Here is an 18,517-nt window from a genome sequence, read left to right as displayed (position 1 = left end):
AGGTTGCTTGCATAAAATAAGGTTTTAAGTATTATGTGTATAATTTCTGTATTTTCCCATTTTTAAGGGAACCTCTTTAAAGGGTGTATCACACACTAGGAACAAGAATCAATTTATGGGTCAAGTGTCTCCACCAACCAATGAAACCTGTGTAAAAATGTATGTTCAGTCAGATAACAATTTACAGGAAGGATGTGGCCTTAATTTTGCAGTTTTTAATTTCATCATTAAACCAAGAACAGGTTTAGATCAGGCTTATGGCCTTACAAAATAGAATGGTTTTAGATTATATTTTAGCATCAAAAGGAGGTGTATGTGCCCTAATTAAAGAACAATGTTGTGTTTTCATCCAAGATCAGAGTGGCAAGGTACAAGATGAGTTAGATAAGATAGGAGAAATTCAAGAAAGACTTAGGAAGGAAGGTGACACAGACTGGGACCTTTTGGGGCTGACTGGATTGGTAGGATCACTAGGAGCGAAATTTTTGAATGCGGTAATGTGTGTGAGTGTGATACTCGTTGTCATCTATGTTTGTGTTACGTTTGTCAAAGGCATGATCCACAAATATGCAACCCCCTCTGCAGACATGATGCCATTGTTTGCTGAACCAATCTACAGCAGTCCCTTGAAGAAAGAAGATGCCAAGTACAATGTTCTAACTCCGGAAAAGAATTTGGCTATAACGCCATACTACGAGACTATGACTACATTTGGCAGGCACCCTCGTGCACTGTCCTACACCCTCAAGCAACATTATGAAATGATGGAGCACCCTTGTGCCTCCCAACGTGTTTCTGGACTAAAATCATACCAATAATTCTCAAAAAACAATGTTTTAAAGAATCAGAGGAGGGACTGACGAAGTTGAGACATTAGGGGGTCTGGCATAACAACATAACAGCATTTAGGATGAAGCCATTTTGTGTGAATATTTCAATCCGCCATCTTGTCTTTGTGAGTCTAATTTCTGTGTTTCATTTCTGTATAAACAAATGTGTGAAGCAGAGGAATGGAATTTTTGCTCCTAGCTAAATTTATTGACTCTTCCTCATCCAATCAGCTTCAAATTGAAAGTGTAAACAGGCTAAAAGTTATGAGAACCCATGAGATAAGTTTAGATTCTTGCAGTAGAATTTATTCTCATAACATATTGCTAGGCGACAGAATAGGCACATCCCATTTAACCCCAGAATGGTTTCTAGCTGACAGGTAGTTATACAATATTGTTATGTATTACAAAATGACATCAACTTTAATATTGTTATGTATTACAAAATGAGGTAATGTTTAGTGACGTGCAAGCCCCCCCATAAAGGGGTGGAGCTTTAGGATTTAGGGTATAAATATATGGCATATCGTGTTATTATTTAGAGAGCTTTTGTTTTGAAGCTGTCTCCGTTGTGCACTTGACTTGAATAAATTCACGTGTTATTCTGTTTCAAAATAACCTCACACTGTGTTTTTTATTTACGCTTTCCACAGTGAGTCTCAACATTTACCCCCTGCGCCTACCATCCAACTGAACTGGAAACCTGCGCACTGGCCTCTACTGGACTTATATTATTTTATATGTAAGTTTTTACTTGTTACTATTTTATTTGTATATTACATGTACCTTGACCTTTGGTGCGCTTCTGTGCTTTTTTTGCATTACTATCCGGCGTTGGAGTCTTCCCACGGCGGCTACTGGTGAAGGAGGGGTGCCTTCACACCACAGCAGCAGCAAGAGGGGAGAGCAGATCTACTTCAAGATCCTTTTTAGGAAGCATGAGCGCGGTTTGACTTTTCATGAAGCTTTAAAACAGGTAAACTACACTTTCATCTCTATGCGGAGTGAAGAAGATGCACTCTACAGCCTCTATACAGTTTGCTTTGGAACGGTCTTACCCTTGCTCGGGAGATCATTTAGGCTGCATTAGTTTCAAATTAATTAAAAACTTCCCGCACAAGTATGCATGTTGCCATTATGATACCCAGGTCATCTGTGTTACTGTACATATGCAGATAGGTGTTATACTTACAATAAACTGGCTGCTCGTTGAATGTAACTTTCTTTTTGGATGTGTTCATTCTGCGGGGCAGCTGGTGCATGCAATGCATATTTCCTCCGAAGTAAAAATACCAGCAGTATCTGACAAGTCCAATAATTACTGAAGGGGTTGGCTACGGTGACATCTCCAGTGCGTGGCTTCCTCATGCTATTAATAATGTGCTCTTGAAAGATGTCCATTCCAAGATCCAAACATTACGGTGAGAATAAGGCTCCAGTCTGGGGAGATATCATTGCCCGATGTTTGTGCTACTCAGGGAGTGCACTGTTGCTATGAGAGCAGGGAGTGCCCAGTTTGAAAGAACCCATCAATAAAAGTTGCCTAGCAGTGTTACAGTATCTCACACTGTATGATTCTTTTAACCTGAGATGCACCTTGTTTATCTGCTTTTGTTTGCTCCTGCTTCCTGGTATTTACATTGAGTTGTACCTGTGTTAACCCTTTGACTGCTTGTTGTGCTGTTCATTTGTGTAAATCAGGTTGCAAATGTTCACTGTGTTTTCTATTTTTTTGTAACAGTCAGAATAAAAGAAATATATATATATATATATATATATATATATATATTTATATATATATATATATATATATATATATATATTTAGCCATGATTAACAGTAAAACAAATCTTATATTTTTCAACAGCTCGTTATCTTTATTATCTTTTTATCAGTAGTTACAGAAATATTTCAGTTTAATTTAAATTGCCAGTCTATGTGTATATTCAAGAGTTTGCTTGTGAAAGAAACAGTGGGGGAAATTATGAGAATTATTTTGTCATTGGAAGTTTATTATCTGTTAAAAACGGAATGTAAAGAAATTATATTATGATGCACCAATTTATCTTTAATTACTGCGGAATATATGTAATGTACTAACTACGTTCTTCCTCCCAGAAAAATATTAATGCAGCCCATGGTAAATCGGTCGCTTTTTTCAGATTAAATTGTTGCACTGTGGGCCGTGTTACAGACATTATCAACCGCCACAAATGCTGGAAAAATGAAATAAGCTTATAGGTATCCATGTTTGAATGGACAAGAAGCAGAAGGTGACATACTGTGTGCTTATTCGCATGTCATGACCCAGAATCCCGGGCTGCAGTGGAAGCATTGTATGCTAAGAGATAATGGGGAATGACAGGGTTGTAGACCTGTTTGAGACAAGTAATTTGTCTTGTGTGCAAATGGCTACAGTTGTGTGAAAAAGAAAGTACACCCTCTTTGAATTCTATGGTTTTACATATCAGGACATAAAACAATCACCTGTTCCTTAGCAGGTCTTAAAATTAGGTAAACACAACCTCAGATGAACAACACATGACATATTACACCATGTCATGATTTATTTAACAAAAATAAAGCCAAAATGGAGAAGCCATGTGTGAAAAACTAAGTACACCTTATGATTCAATAGCTTGTAGAACCACCTTTAGCAGCAATAACTTGAATTAATCATTTTCTGCATGACTTTATCAGTCTCTCACATCGTTGTTGAGGAATTTTGGCCCACTCTTCTTTACAACGCTGCTTTAGTTCATTGCGGTTTGTGGGCATTTGTTTATGCACAGCTCTATCAAGGTCCAGCCACAGCATTTCAATCGGGTTGTGGTCTGGACTTTGACTCTGTCAAACACCTTGATTCTGTTCTTTTTCATCTATTCTCTTGTAGATTTGCTGGTGTGCTTGGGATCATTGTCCTGTTGAATGACCCAATTTCGTCCAACCTTTAGCTGTCGGACAGATGGCCTCACATTTGACTCTAGAATACTTTCCAAAGGTGGATTGAGCACTAAAAAAAAAATATCCGGCCGGATACATCCGAAGCCGCCATCTAATTAAAGCCGAATAGTTTTTGTGGAACCCGTGTTTGGATTTGATCTTAAATGAGAGACAGCTCTCTCGCTCTCTCTCTCTCTCTCTCTCAGTATATTTAAATGACTCACATCCCACACTTCCTAAAAGGATTTCCATAGGAACTTTATTGACAAATCATAGGCATTGTGAGGAATGGGGTACTGGTGTCCTCCTTGCTGCTGCCCTACATCTACTCTCAAATGACGCCGCAGACGTCATCAACGTGACAGCGCACGACATCGCAAAGTCATGACGTTATTTGACGTCGCGTTGGGGTGTCCGCGGAATCATTTGATGCTGGGATTCCAAAGCCAATGAAGGGGGAACGTGGGAACCTGGGGCAATTATATTAAGAGTAACCTTGTACTCGGTGCAGCGCCTCCACCTGCGATGGTTCCTAGCAGAGCAGGAATTGTTCCCCGCAGGACACATACAAATAATCACACACCATAGGTATGATAACTAATACCTTTACTTGGGAAACAGCATACAACACAAATACTGTCAACATAGAATAACGGGTGTCCCTCTCTAGAGGCAACACTGACTACGGCGTCATGCAGGACGCTTCCCCAACACCTGGTGATCCCACCCCGTGTCCATAGGATCCCCACCCAATGTCCCGCACTCTTGCAGAGAGAGGATATGGGTGACTGCGCAGTCACTATTAAGCTAATGGGCCCGTTGGTGCACTTCTGGATTTAAAGTACCTGCCGAGCACTCCAGTGCTCGGATCAGCAACGGCTTCGCAAAGGATCTGTCGCTCGGTGATTCCGTCTGATCCCAAGCTGGTTCCTTGCACGAGGACCACCAGGGGCGATCCCACCCTGGAGATAGTCTCTGTGGGCCCCGACTTGAGTCCGAACCTCTTCACGGGAAACGCAGCATCCGCTGTGTCCCTATCTAACTCTAGCGATACTGTGACAGGATCCCTAACCTAGGGCCTGTCCCTGTAGCACCACAAACTGGGGAGTGAGGACCTATCTGGGACTTAAGGGGTTAATAGCCTGCTCCGCTCCCCTAACTCTTCCCGGTCCTGACTCTAACTGATAACTAGCACTCGCAGCCACGCGCTACAACCTACTGGGTGCGTGCAGCAACCGTGCTGCACAAACCCTATGCCTTCTTGTCAGACCTCACAGCACGGACAGCCGTGACCCTGACAAAACAGCACACACACTCTCACTAAGGGCAGCGTCCCTAACTTGGGCCGTCCCTTAGCAATTACCCACTAACCTGGTGGGGAGTTGGGGCCTACCTGGGATATGGGGGACCTTACGCGGTGCAGGAGCTTCACTCGCTCCCTGCACCCTCCCTTCCCCTTCAGCTCCCCAGCTCCAACTGCCGTCTCGTGGGCTCAGCGCGCGAAATGTATCTCTCTGCAGGGAGATCTTAAGCCCTATTGGCTCCCTGGCGTCACGTGGGGTGTGCAGAGGCTCACGGGACTCGTAGTCCCTGCTCAGAGCCTTCCCTGGTAGGCTAGGGTTTCACGGGCTCCTATCTGTGGGCCTCCCAGTACTCCTAGGCCCTGCGCCTGTGCAACGCACTTCTCAATGGCGGCGCCCTGCTCCGCAAGCTGCTGGGACCCTAGCGACGCGACCGCGGCCTTAGCAATGGCCAGATCACGTCCCCGGCAACCGGCCGCATACCTGAAGAGACGCGCTGCTCCCTGCTCCGGCCCCCACCCTTGGAAGCAGCCGTCGGATCCGTCGCTGGCAATGGCGACACCCGCGACCGCGCTGCTCCAAAGGAGGGGGGTCTCCAGGAGCCGCTGGAGACCAGGGCTACATATATATATATATATATATATATATATATATATATATATTCCACTACTGTGTCTGTTATGTGAAATTTGAGGTACATGACAAGTGACCCCTGATCAGTGTCACTTATGTACCTTGTGTGTATCTTTGCTGATGGGTCCAGCATGTCCTTTCCCTCCAAGGTCTCCACACTCTTCCACCTGAATAGCCTGTGCCTGCCTACTATGTAATATTCACAAATCAATCTCCAAAACTATACACTTTGATGTCCACAGTTTGTATAATCAAAATATACCACAATTCCCTGAAATGTATACTAAAAAATAAATAAAAGTTACACCTCTCGTGTCCGAAGTGTGTGGGCACAAACCATCACAGTAAACATGAAATCTTAAATGTAGCACTGAAACAGGAATATGTCATGTATTAGCACACTTTTGAGTATTACTTTCAAATGTCATATGTAACGTGCCCTTAACTAACACTTGACTATATAAAGATGTAGCAGACACTATTACCCTGTTAACGTGATGGACTGTGCTAATGCTGGTGGGTTAACAGAAGGGGCATTCATGACAATGGTAAGGAGAGAACGCGTGCAATATTTAACTTTTTTGTGTGCGTTATTCCACATTAATGGGGGTAATGTTTGTTACAGTGCATCTCTATCTTATCAGTGGAGTATCAAAGCATAAGAATTTGTAGCACGTTTCTAAAGGAGAGAAGTGTATGCAGTCCTTACTTCCTTAAATTGAACTTGTTTGTAAAGGGATACTGATCTTTGCTTGGCAGTATGGCGCAAACAGGGGAATTATTGTTATCAGAACTGGCTCGACTGGTTCTGGGACATAAGTGTTTGCACACGTAAAGACTGGCTTGACTAGTACCAGCACATGACTTTGACTCCTGTTGCGGTCATTTATCTTACCCCATCTCACAGTACCACAATCTTTCTCATAACAGCACAGAGTAAGTGTACTTCTTGGTCAAGGCTTCAAAGATTACTTGATCAAACTGTGAAGCATCTTTATGCGGTCTCTAACTCCATGGCCAACTGCTGATAATGAATGTCTCTCAACTGCCTCTTCCATTGTGCATGCGTCACCACACTCCAGGATGCTGGCTCTCCGCCAATAACTATTTCAAGGTCCACCCCATCTCTCCTACAAACAACCACCATACTTGAAATAACTTGCCATGAGGAGTGCTGTCACAGCCCACAGATAGCGGCACATTTCCCTGTCACCACAAAAGATGTGATCTGCGTGTGAAATGAAAGTGAATTAAAATTTCATAACAGAAAGAAAAACATGGGATTAAAGACTCATGCAAATTGTTGATACATTGAATACAGAACTCAACAGGGGTAAAGCATTAGTCTGATTATACTATAAAAATACATTGTAAAATCTTTACTTCAATGAAAATGTGCTATGGAATGAGGTATTGCAGCCTGCAGCCCATGCTCAAGTAGCCGATTTTAAGTAGCAAGCAAAGTGGAGTTTAAAATGGAGTTCAAAAGAAGTGAACAAGTGGACAGCACCTACTAGCCCTGAATCCTGGATTCGATCTACGCTGGAAAGGAGGATATTATCTATCCCAAACTGCACATCTCAGCACTTTACTATTGTTTTGATGCTGCCTTTACTATTTATATTTGATATGGCCTCACTTATTTTCAAATTATGCACTTCCTTCTACCAGCCTCATTATGTCTCCAACAGTATTCATATATATCTCCATTTCTTCTCTCTTCGCCACTTCTCAGTTCACATGAACTCCTTTCTTACCTGCGCCCTCTGACACTACACAGCTATATCCCCTGCACTAAAATACACCCCTACAAATCATCCTCACTCATTCTCTTTCTATCCATAATTATCCTCCTTGCTTCTGGAGATATCTCTCCCAATCCTGGTCCCTGACTTATCTCTACATGCTCTCATCCACACCTGCCAAATTAAACTTCTACTCATTCTGGTGTCAACCACTCCAAACCTCATACCCATCCCCTGCCACCCTCCCTCCTTTCTCCTGTGCCCATTGGAATTCTCGCTCCCTAACAAGTTCCTCTCTGTGCATGACTTCTTTCTCTCTCACTCTCTGCTCCTATTTGCTATATCGGAGACCTGGCTCACTCAGTCTGACTCTGCTCTGGAAGCAGCCCTCTCTTATGGTGGCCTTTCTTTCTCCCACACTCCACGCCCTGATGGCAGGGGTGGAGCTCCTCCTCTCCTCTCTCTGCCGTTCCTGAACCCTTCCTATTCCTCCCTCTCTTGCTTTTCCCTCCTTTGAGGCTCACACTGTCCAGATCTTCTCTCCTGTCCACGTAGTGGTCACCTATCGCCCACCTACCTCTACTCGTGGTGCTTTAGGTCCCTTTTCCAGAACATTTGATTTTCTCTCTGGGTGAGAGTTTGGGCCAGCTGCAGGGAGAGATTAATTCATTGATTTATTCAAGATAGTCATGTGTATATTCTGTTATCTGTTTAGAATATATTTTTTGCGCAATTCTGTTTTCTTTATTTAGTTGCCATATTGTATATGGACAGGAATCGGGATTGTAAAGCGAGTGTCTAATGTACTTCCCTTCATTAAATATATTGCCTCCCCTAATGACCAGAGAAAATCTTTCTACACCTCAAAAAAAGAGACATGATAAACTAGTATTACAGTACACGCGGTGATGAAGTGTTTGGCTGCGCCATATCCTTGTTCTCAAATATGAAGTGTTTGCAGTGCCTCTCCTTTAGAGAGCATGGGGTGCACCCTATGTATGGTGTCCTGCCAGTACACACATTTGAGTGGATTACCAGTGTAGCCCTGGGTAAGTTTGGGCTATGATGCTTTCTCCTCCTGGCAGTAATCATCCCTGGTAAGGGCAGGTTTGCCAGGAGTAATCATGGGTTTCCCCCACACATGCTGACCATATATAGAGACACTGCATTTTTACCTATACCTCCTGCCTGAGATTGGAGTATATTAGGAGGGGAGCATCATTCTTTTGCAGATACTTCACCCCATACATCTGGGGGCTGCACGAGATGGAGGCGCTGCACCAGTAAGTATCGGGAGAGGTTTTCAGCGTAACAGAACTGGAAGATTAAGGAGTACACTTCCAGATCAAGTGCTGAGGAAGGAAGGGCATATAGAATCTAGGGGTAGTCAGGAGAGGAAAGTCCACTCGCAGAGCACACCCTAGGTGCCCTTAGAGTGTTTAGTATATCTGGACACAAGGCTATAGCTTTCCTAGTCACTTTGAGGCAGATAGTTGTAGGATGCCTAGGGGGTAGCCTCGTTTACTTGGGACAGGAACTTCTGATAGGCTCTGCACTATGAGTGGCCAAAAGTAGGTCGACGCCCAAGTACTGGAGGGAAGCCCGAGTACACTAGCCAGAACACTAACCGCAGAGTACTTGCAATGGACCGTCAGCATGTGCGGTGTACAAGAAGAGTTTTGCCAAGCCAGGGGGTATGCCATGATTTTATCACTGGTTAGAGCTGAAATGGTGTAGTTTGTACCCAAATGTGAGTTGCCCTGAAGGTAGTGAAAGTTGCGCTACTGTGAGCCTAGTGGGTTCAAAGACGTCGGCTGTATGTAAAAGTGCCCCACAAGGCACAGAGGAGTTTAAGATGGTGACTGCTGTGTCAATGCAGAGAATCCAAAATAGCGACTCCCGCCAAGCCTAGATCATGCTGCATGCAGACAGGCTGTGAGACAAGTGTTTGCAGAAATTTGCACGGGTCTGTGCAAAAGCCAGAACCCCACCGGAGGGAAGTGCGAAAACCATGGCCGCGCCACCCTGTCATGTGATTGGACCACCAGAAAGTAACCGTTACACAGAGAAGCCGAGTACCCCTCCTCTAATCTCCAGAGGGAGGGGGCACGACAAAAGCCAATTATAGCGTTCCAAAAGTTGAAGGAACAGGAAGTGAGCAACAGAACACTCACTCGTTTGGCTGGCGACAGAGGGCACAAATTGTCAAGCTGATTGATTCAACCCCTGTGAAAAAGATGGCCGAGTGAAAAAGATGGCCGACTAATCTATTTACATTTGTAGCTCCCAGGAGGCTTCCTGGTTGTGGAGGTTGAGGGCCGCGAGTACCTTCGGTGCCTGTGTCTACAGTGCAGGTTACCGGGGCCAACGCCAAGTACTACAGCACGATGCCAGCAGTGTGGCATATTCTACCTCTAAGACATGCAGTCAGAGCAGTATGGTCCTAGAGACAACTCTGAAGGAGACAGGGCAACTAATGAAGTCTTAAATTGTTTTGTCCTGTAAGACCTGCGAGAGATTACGATAGACATTGACTTAAGCAATCATGCCTCACGAGCAGTATAAGGGCCGTTCTATACTGTGTGCGGCATGCTGTGTGTAGGCTGTGAGTGAAGGTAGTATGTGAAGAGATTGAGTTATGTATTAAATAGTTTAAAAATAAAAAAAATAAAGTTGTAATAAAAATAATTTTTATTTTTTTAACTTTGACACTGTACAAACATACATAACAGCACGAAATCATTCATTTCCTCATCTACTCCCTAGTCGGTCTTCTCCAAGCTCCCTGCCCTATTATAGAATGGCTGGCTATCCTCAGCCAACTAAAATTGCCGTGTGCGCAGCATAGCACACCCGCACTATAGAACCAGCCTAAGGTACCAGTGCTCGCGGCTGCACACAGTGACTACAGCCACGATCCTGCCATTGGCTTCGTGCCATCACATGATCACGGCACAACAAAATTCTTGTCTTCCTGCCAGCGTACGCATCACAGCGCTTTGCGTGCCCACAGCCACTGGGGCCTGCCCCATTGTGTGGTGCGCACACTGGTGCTACTCAGCCTAACTGTATATATGAGGGATTTTGAACTTTTGGCTTAATAGGGCGCTTGGACTCTGCCCATACTAGTTGCTTAATAAATGTTTCACACTGAAAATCACTTTAAGTAAAATCTATGGTACAGATTAGAAAATGTTAGCAAAAATGTTGAAATACATTGCAAGCATCTAAAATGATATTGCAATAAGTGCGTAGTTGTACAAGGAATAGAGGGGCTGAAGTGACAGTTTCTTGTAAACCACTTTACAAAATATAACGTATCTGCTGGAAAACAAACACAATTTACCTTATGTCCAATCAAACACAGTACATGCGAATACCAATTTTAAAAGTGGAAGTTAAATAATTAAGACTGCAATTAAAAGAAAAGTAAGAATGAATAAAAGTGTTGCATCAAGAGCATAAATCACATTAAAACGTCTAAAAATGTCAATTTAATTCACAGATTTAGCCAAATTTTCCATGAGCTCAGACTTCAGCTGTGGCAAACTGCTAATCTTCATCTGGCGACATCCGGCATATTTGTTCTTGACAGTCTATAAGAAACCAGGACAATGATCAAGACAAGCTCCCAAAAACACATTGGCCATTAGTGCAGTCTTGTATGGCCCAAAGGATTATGTAACTACTGTATACCAGAACAGGCCACACATCTATAGTAAAGGTTTGTGCAGTTAAGTCAGATTTATGGCACAATTTTAATTACAGTGTACATTAGCAAGTTTGATTAAAATCTTAGCCACAGGTTGTTAGTATCTATACCTCATTCCTTCATTTGAATATTAACCAATCTTATTTCAATGTGATCAATGGACAGTTCCTTATATTGGCCATGCCCAATCCTGATGAAGTGGCTTTTTTTTGGTGGTAAACAAAGTTGTAAAGGGCAGTCTGCACCCACAATTCTGAACCAGAGAGAATTACTGTGCCAACAGCAGAGCGAGGAGCAACTCAGCTGGCACACATCAGCTAACTGCACAACAGTACAGCATCTCCTTGTTAGTGTGCCTGGAATGCAGAAATGCTTGTTAAAGAATGACGGCAGGATTTGTGACAAGTTGTTTTATTCTTAGTGTGCATGCCTTACCTCGTCTAAAATTATACTACACAATGAGCTGGTGCGCAATTAAAAAAAAAAAATTTGACTTGGTGTTCCCAAAAATGTTGGATGTTTCTTACCATGTGCCTTGTAAGTCTTCTATTCACCTTCACAACATTCTTGGCTATCTGCCGCATAACAGGGACAAGGGAGTCTTGTGCGTAAAACATGTAATGCTGAAGCGTAGGAGTCTGCAGAAAGATTAACAGTTATGATAGAAAAGGGGAAGGACATACTCCAAACAGATGAAAACATTTTAGTGACGATTAGTGTTTAGCAAGACATTCCTTTAATTCAACATTTAAAAGATGAAGTAATAACTGACCAGCGTACAATCAGGGCTCTGGTTCGCAACAGCCAAACAGAGGGGAGGTGCAGGTATATACAGTAGTACCGCAAGTGTCAGGTAACTTTTAAAGACTTAAATTCTCATCGACAATCTGATCACAAGACAAACTCACCCATTCCCCAACACCAAGAACTTTCAGAGCCAGACAGAAAGCTGCCGCCGCCACTTGTGATGGAGGGATGTGCACCATATTGTAGTCAACCATAACCAGCTCCATCAGATACTTGGCTAGGAGGTGCAGTTCAGAGTCCACCTATAAAATGAAGTTCTATGTATTGAACCAACTGCAATATGCCTACATATCAACCCTCCCTATTTTAGGGGGGACTCCACAAATTCTGGGGTCAGTCTTCTTTCCCTGCAGAGGGCAAATCAGTAGGTCTCATTCAGGTGTAATTGATCTCCAAATTATAGATTAGGCCTGCCTGTAGCACACCAGATGGAGAGGCTAGTACGAGTGACTTTTTTCGTGCAATGTTAAGGACAATCTGGAGGCGGAGTAGAATCAGGAAATATTGGCATGTTTGAACTTGCAAAAATATAAAAATTAAAAAGCAAACAATGCTATCTGTGCTGGAAGTAGTGTTTCTGCATCACTTTACCAGCAGGTGAATACTAGTTAAAACTTGTATATTGGAATCATTTAATTTAACGACAATAAATTTTATGCAGTTATTGCAATGAATAGCTGCATTTTAGACATGATGCAAATGACACCCATTAAGGTATTTGAAAATCCAAGAGTCTCACAACTACATATGCCATGTAAACCAGGAAACCTAGCAAACCTTCCCATGCCCACATCAGGATGTAATTCTCATATATCTTCATAAAGATGCTCTTATTCAGTTACCTCACCTCCATAATTTTGGATGCCCTCCTCAGGAAGTGCAGGGGTAAGGGTCTCCCAATAGCAAAACCGAGCACTCTCAGGATCTGCATTTCCATGTTTCGGATCTGGGCCGTGGTGTAAGTGTGATCAGTCACAAAGGCAAAGTCACCGATGACTGGTGGATACATCTCCTCATATTTACATGCAATGAACATTGAGGTTACGCCCACCAGTTGCAACAGCTTCTTTGGCACAGGGTTTGCCTGTAGAAATGATATACCCTGTTAAAATCAACCAACATTCTTTAGTTGTGTAAATAAGTGGAACATGGTAGTTGATCCAGTTGTACAAGTACTTTCAGATGCCGTGTAACCAGCACCTGCATATACCCACAACCTGCTGGCAGAGGGTACCATTTCTATAATCATACCTGCAGAAACTGATCCAGAATAGCCACCGTCATAAACAAGGTCTCCTGCAGCAGCTTGAATCTCACCTGGACCTGCACAAGCCAGTCTACCAGTATGGCTCTCATGTGGCCAGTAACTTCTTGGCCTTCTAGGTAGTTTGGCCTGACTCCCTGCTCCATCTGTAAGAATAGGCAACAAGCAAACACTAGTAATGCCATAAAAATTACAGATATGAGGCTGTGAATATTGCTAGAGATTTGTATGGCATTTAAAGATGTATAGTTTACACCAAAAAAAAAAAAAAGTAAACTTCTATACAGATATTAAACTAATGTGGTGGGTGGATAAGACCACCATTGTGAAGCAATTACAAAATACATACAGTATACACAGCCATACCACCAACTAATGTTGGTGTAACCGAATTTGACCCCCCCCCGACAGGGCACACATTGTTCATTTGAATGGAGACACTCCAAAATATCATGTTACGAATTTCACATGGACCAGGGGGTACAACAGCTGCTACATCTAGTAGTACCTTATTGTCCAACAGGAATTAGTATCAAAAAGCCCCTTATCGATGTAGCCAGGTCTCCTTTGTCCCGCGACCCCCTCTCTTACCTCCGCTGCCGGGGGTCACTCGACAGACCCGCCGGCACTACTGGAGGGTGGGGGCCAGTGCAGGGAGCGCTTTTGCCGTCTTCGAGTTCCCGACGGCTCCCGAGCAGGGCGCCGCCATCTTTGTTTAGTTCACGCATGCGCCGTGCCACAATTCATGCGGCGGCCAGCCACATTGCGCATGTGCAGTGATAACGTGTGAATGCTGGCCAATAGGGAGAGGGCTCTAAGCAGGGACTACAGCTCCCATGAGCCTTAGGAGCTCCCACATGACCCCAAGGGAGCCAATAGGGCAAGAGTATCTCCCTGCACAGAGGGATTGATACATTTCGCAGGCTCTGAGCACGTTAGTGAGTCAGGACCAGGAAGAGCTAGGGGAAGGTGGCGAGTGCAGGGGTCAGTGACCCACTGCATTGGGCCAGTAACCCCCTAGGCCCCAGATAGGTTCTGAACTCCCCAGCTTGTGGTGCTACAGGGACAGGCCCTAGGCTAGGGACCCTGTCACAGTAGTACTAGTGTTAGATAGGGACACAGCGGACGCTGCGCTCCCCGAGAAGAGACTTGGGCTCAAGTCTGTGCTAAAGAGATAGTCTCTATCTCCAGGGTGGGATCGCCCCTGGCAGACCCTCGTGTGAGGAAGCATTGGATGACAGACGGGATCACCAAGTGGCAGATCCTTTTTGAAGTTGATTGCTGGCCTGAGTGCAGGAGCGCTCACCAGGTACCTTCCTAAGTGCACCAACGTATGTATGTATGTATATTCATTACACATAGTGGCAGCGCTGACCACGGGACAAAGGGGTTAGGCTGTGGACACGGTGTGGGGATACACAGTGGTGGGTAGGTATGCTCCTAGTGGAGTGAAAGACACTTTGGACCGAGTTATATTTGTGGAGTTACCCTCTAAGGGAAGTATTACTATTATCAAGGTGTGTGATTAACCTGCATTACAGTAAAGTGGTTAAATACATTCCTGTGTACAGGCATACCCCGGTTTAAGGACACTCACTTTAAGTACACTCGCGAGTAAGTACATCTCGCTCAATAGGCAAACGGCAGCTCACGCATGCGCCTGTCAGCACGTCCTGAACAGCAATACCGACTCCCTACCTGTACTGAAGCTGTGCGAAAGCGGGGAGACTATAGAGCCCGTTACAAATGCGTTATTTACATCAGTTATGCACATATATGACGATTGCAGTACAGTTCATGCATCGATAAGTGGGGAAAAGGCAGTGCTTCACTTTAAGTACATTTTCGCTTTACATACATGCTCCGGTCCCATTGCGTACGTTAATGCGGGGTATGCCTGTATGTGTTTATTGTATATGTGGGTCCTGTGTAGGCAACCTTCTACATTTCTAGAACCCTACACAGGTGGAGGCGCTGTGAAACAGATCGAGCTGAAGGTCTCACCCCAGGTTCCCAGCAAGCAGAGGCTTAGGTCTCTTGTGAACCTACAGGTATATGCACCACACCTGGTAACACATAGGTTCCCACACACACACTATATCTGTGATTGGGCTGGAGGGAATAACCGTTACATCTATGTTGTCTGAAGTTGCCATATGGACCAACTGTGGCAAAAATAAATATCCCAATTGGTCAGATATTTTACCCACTCCCCAAAAACAATATTTTTGCTATAGTCTCATGCTGTAGTTGAGACAAGATTGCTCTTCCAATGATGGGCCAATTAAGCAGAAAAGCACACAAATAGTATTTCTGTCACAGGTGCAGACTGGGGCATAAAGTCCAATCTATATTTTTAATATATAATTTAAAAAAAAAAACCCTGCCCCCCTTTACCTCGTGAAGGAACATGCCCTATATAGTTAGCCCCAATAGTAATGGGCCAAGATTAAACTCCTGCCAAGAACCTGCATGAGAACTGAGTAGTATCTGAAGCATAAAATAGGATCGCCCTACCGGAAGGTCCCTAGAAAAACACCCAATCTGATATGCAGGAGATTGACAATCTAAGGCTGCGCTTATAGTGCCAGCAACATTGCTCAAAAACAAATGCATTGTCACGTGCGCGTATAGTAAGCGCGACGGAAATTTTTGAAGCTGGTCAAATTTGATTTTTCAGAGGCTGTCGCCACATGTGAGCCTCTGAATCAATCAAAGACCTGGTCGCCCGCGACGTCGCCGGAAAGCGAATTACAACTGTTGCTAGCGGCGACGGGTGACGTCACCGGCACTATAAGCTCGGCCTAACCAATACTAAAGGGAAACGAGCATAAATACCTCCCCAGTTTATGAGTGAGGAACCAGGGGAAGAAGCACAGAGTAACCATGATTTTCCTCCAGTAAAAATGTTTAGGGTGAAGTCTGTCCTTGTGGGGTGAGCCTTTAACGGAATACAAAGGTTTCCTGGTAGCCATCCGTCTAGCTGTGCAGGCTGGGTGTGGATGGGAGAATGAGCACTGCCATGTATATATTCAAGTCACTGTAAGCTACTTTAGAGCCGGGCAAGGAGGGTTACTGAAACATTTGCTTTTCTCAACTGAAGTATTACTACAAACCTCCAGGCGTCTCAGATAGCTGTATATGTCCTTCACATAGTCACTGCACAGCATGGGGTTGTCGGCATCATCTGCATCCACATCCTTCACCTGAATCAGGATATTGGAGAAAGCCTGGGACAGTTCTTCTGCTGGAGAACAGTCAGAGGTCTCCATGGGGCTGGGAGAGGCCAAGATTGGCTAACAAACAAGGATTTAGATAATTCCCGCTCTGGCCAACAATTTTGTCACTAAAACTTTACATATTGTCAGTACCCATTAAAACATTAATGTAACAATAAGAAATCTTAAAGATCAAAAGGTTTCCCCAACATGGGGGCTTGATGTATTAGAGCAGGCCTGCCCAACTCCAGTCCGAGGGCTGCAAACAGGACAGATCTTCATGATATCCCTAGTTTAGTTACACTGAGTCACCAATTGAGCCAGCTGTGCTGAAGTAGGGATATCCTGAAAACCTGGCCTGTTTGCAGCCCTCGAGGAATGGAGTTGTGCAGGCCTGTGTTAGAGTGTCAAGAATTATAAAGGAGGCCCACTGTATTAGAAGTGACACTGTATAAGCTAGAGAATAAGCTATAGAAAGTGGTAGAGTAAATGTCATTTCCCTGCATCAATCACCCAAATGAATATATTAAATATACAAAGTGAAATATGTATTAAACACGAGTGGGGGAGCGAGACCCATTCCGTGGTTATCTAGCATTGATGAGTAAAAATAATGGGGGTCCCAAAAGTACTTTTTGTGCAGTGGGAGGGGGGCAGAGAGGCAGGGCATTTAAATGGTTTGGAAACCACTATCCACAAACTGTACAGAGCGTGAACCAGACAAGCATACACTGTAGCACCTTTGCAGCTTTCTTAGAAACATCCTTCTCTAATATAGCGAGTTTTTCCTGTCTTTCTGCAAGAGGCTTTTGAACAACTTTTGTTTCCTGAGGGAAAAAATAAAAAGCCCTAGCTAAATATAGCCAACATACATGCATATATTATAGACTATGTATCTAAACACAAATATTACACAGAATCAGATTTTCATGGAGTCTTTACCTTTTTCAGAGGTACTTTAGTCTTTCCTATTTGGTTCCCAATGTTCCCCAAAGCAGTTCTGGTTCTCAGTCTAGGTTTGGGCACCACCGGTTTCTTCCCAACCATGGCCAGCTCCATTATATTCTCAGAGTTCAGCCGCATACTCTGAGCAAATGGCAAATACTACTGGTTAAAGAAGCATGGGAAATATGCTGCACTAGTAACTGCTCCAGGACTACAGAATAGACAAGTCTAAGGGGAAGAGGTGCAGGGAGAAAGCACACATTTCTAGCACTACAGGTAGCATGGGGCTGAAAGGTTAGGATCATTAACCACTACAAATCTACATTTCAACTACATACATTTAAGCTTTAATATAATCTATTTCCAAGAATGATCTAGTCACTAAAACCCAACCAGCTATAGACAAATCTATAGCAACAGTCCAATGTTAAAAACAAGTTCTTGATCACCCTGGTCATAACTGCTGCCATGACTGCCAATCTGCTCTTCTAGACCACACAGCAGCACTGCAAGAACTAACTATCAAGCTTCCCTCTCCTGCTGCTTAAATCCCAGAGACTGGCCTCCTGATTGGCTCCTTCAGACCATCCATCTATAGCCCACCAGGTGATTTATTTTGTAATCATTTACTTTTGACTTAACAGTAATTAAGGCTAAATGAGAGTGTTTAAGCATAAAGGCTTATTTACATTAGCTCATTCAATGTTAACTGCACATAATGGAGTGTATTCTGTTATAGAATTGTCATGTTAATATCTCATATCCTGTAACATTAAAACGAATCTCTTTTGTTCATGCATTCAACAGTGATTACCCTCTCCAGGGCACTACTAAATGATGAGGATTTGAGAGATTTCACATGGCTCCAGATTGGGATCAGACACTCAAGGTTTTAACCCCTGCAGAGGGACCTGCAGTGCAATGGCTGATTGGAAGAGAAGTTAAACTTAAGTGGGGAATTTGCAAATCTGAACTTTTTTTAAAAATCTGAATTATGTCTCCATATTCTAATCTGTATGGATTAAAATGTCTTTTTTTTTTTTTGTATGAAGACCTGTGGAGTGCCAGTTCCTTCTTGTTTTAGGAGGATGTGTCCTCCATATTCTGAAATACAGCTTC

General features: G+C 43.6%; 2 protein-coding genes across 3 annotated transcripts in view; both read right to left on the bottom strand.

Annotated features, from left to right (window-relative positions):
• The window catches only part of LOC142489569 (uncharacterized), a 51,667-nt gene extending 49,364 nt beyond the window's left edge, over positions 1-2,303 (bottom strand). For both annotated transcript variants that reach the window (XM_075590578.1, XM_075590586.1), the window contains exon 1: positions 2,023-2,303. In XM_075590578.1, the coding sequence (XP_075446693.1) occupies positions 2,023-2,101 (79 nt within the window). In that variant the 5' untranslated portion in view covers positions 2,102-2,303. The remainder of the gene's footprint in view (positions 1-2,022) is intronic.
• Positions 2,304-10,192: 7,889 nt separating this feature from the next.
• Positions 10,193-17,868, bottom strand: LOC142469168 (G2/mitotic-specific cyclin-B1-like). Its single transcript, XM_075576129.1, has 9 exons — positions 17,848-17,868; positions 17,396-17,539; positions 17,194-17,280; positions 16,352-16,531; positions 13,223-13,381; positions 12,819-13,055; positions 12,073-12,213; positions 11,692-11,802; positions 10,193-11,048 (listed from the first exon to the last, which is right to left on the bottom strand). The coding sequence occupies exons 1-9, from the start codon at positions 17,866-17,868 to the stop codon at positions 10,947-10,949; spliced, it is 1,182 nt and encodes a 393-aa protein (XP_075432244.1). The 3' UTR covers positions 10,193-10,946.
• Between the last annotated feature and the right edge of the window lie 649 nt (positions 17,869-18,517).

This window comes from Ascaphus truei, chromosome 1 (assembly GCF_040206685.1).
Source record: "Ascaphus truei isolate aAscTru1 chromosome 1, aAscTru1.hap1, whole genome shotgun sequence".
Taxonomy (NCBI): Eukaryota; Metazoa; Chordata; class Amphibia; order Anura; family Ascaphidae; genus Ascaphus; species Ascaphus truei.
The sequence above is the reverse complement of the archived record's forward strand: the minus strand, read 5'-3'. Positions and strand labels throughout refer to the sequence as shown.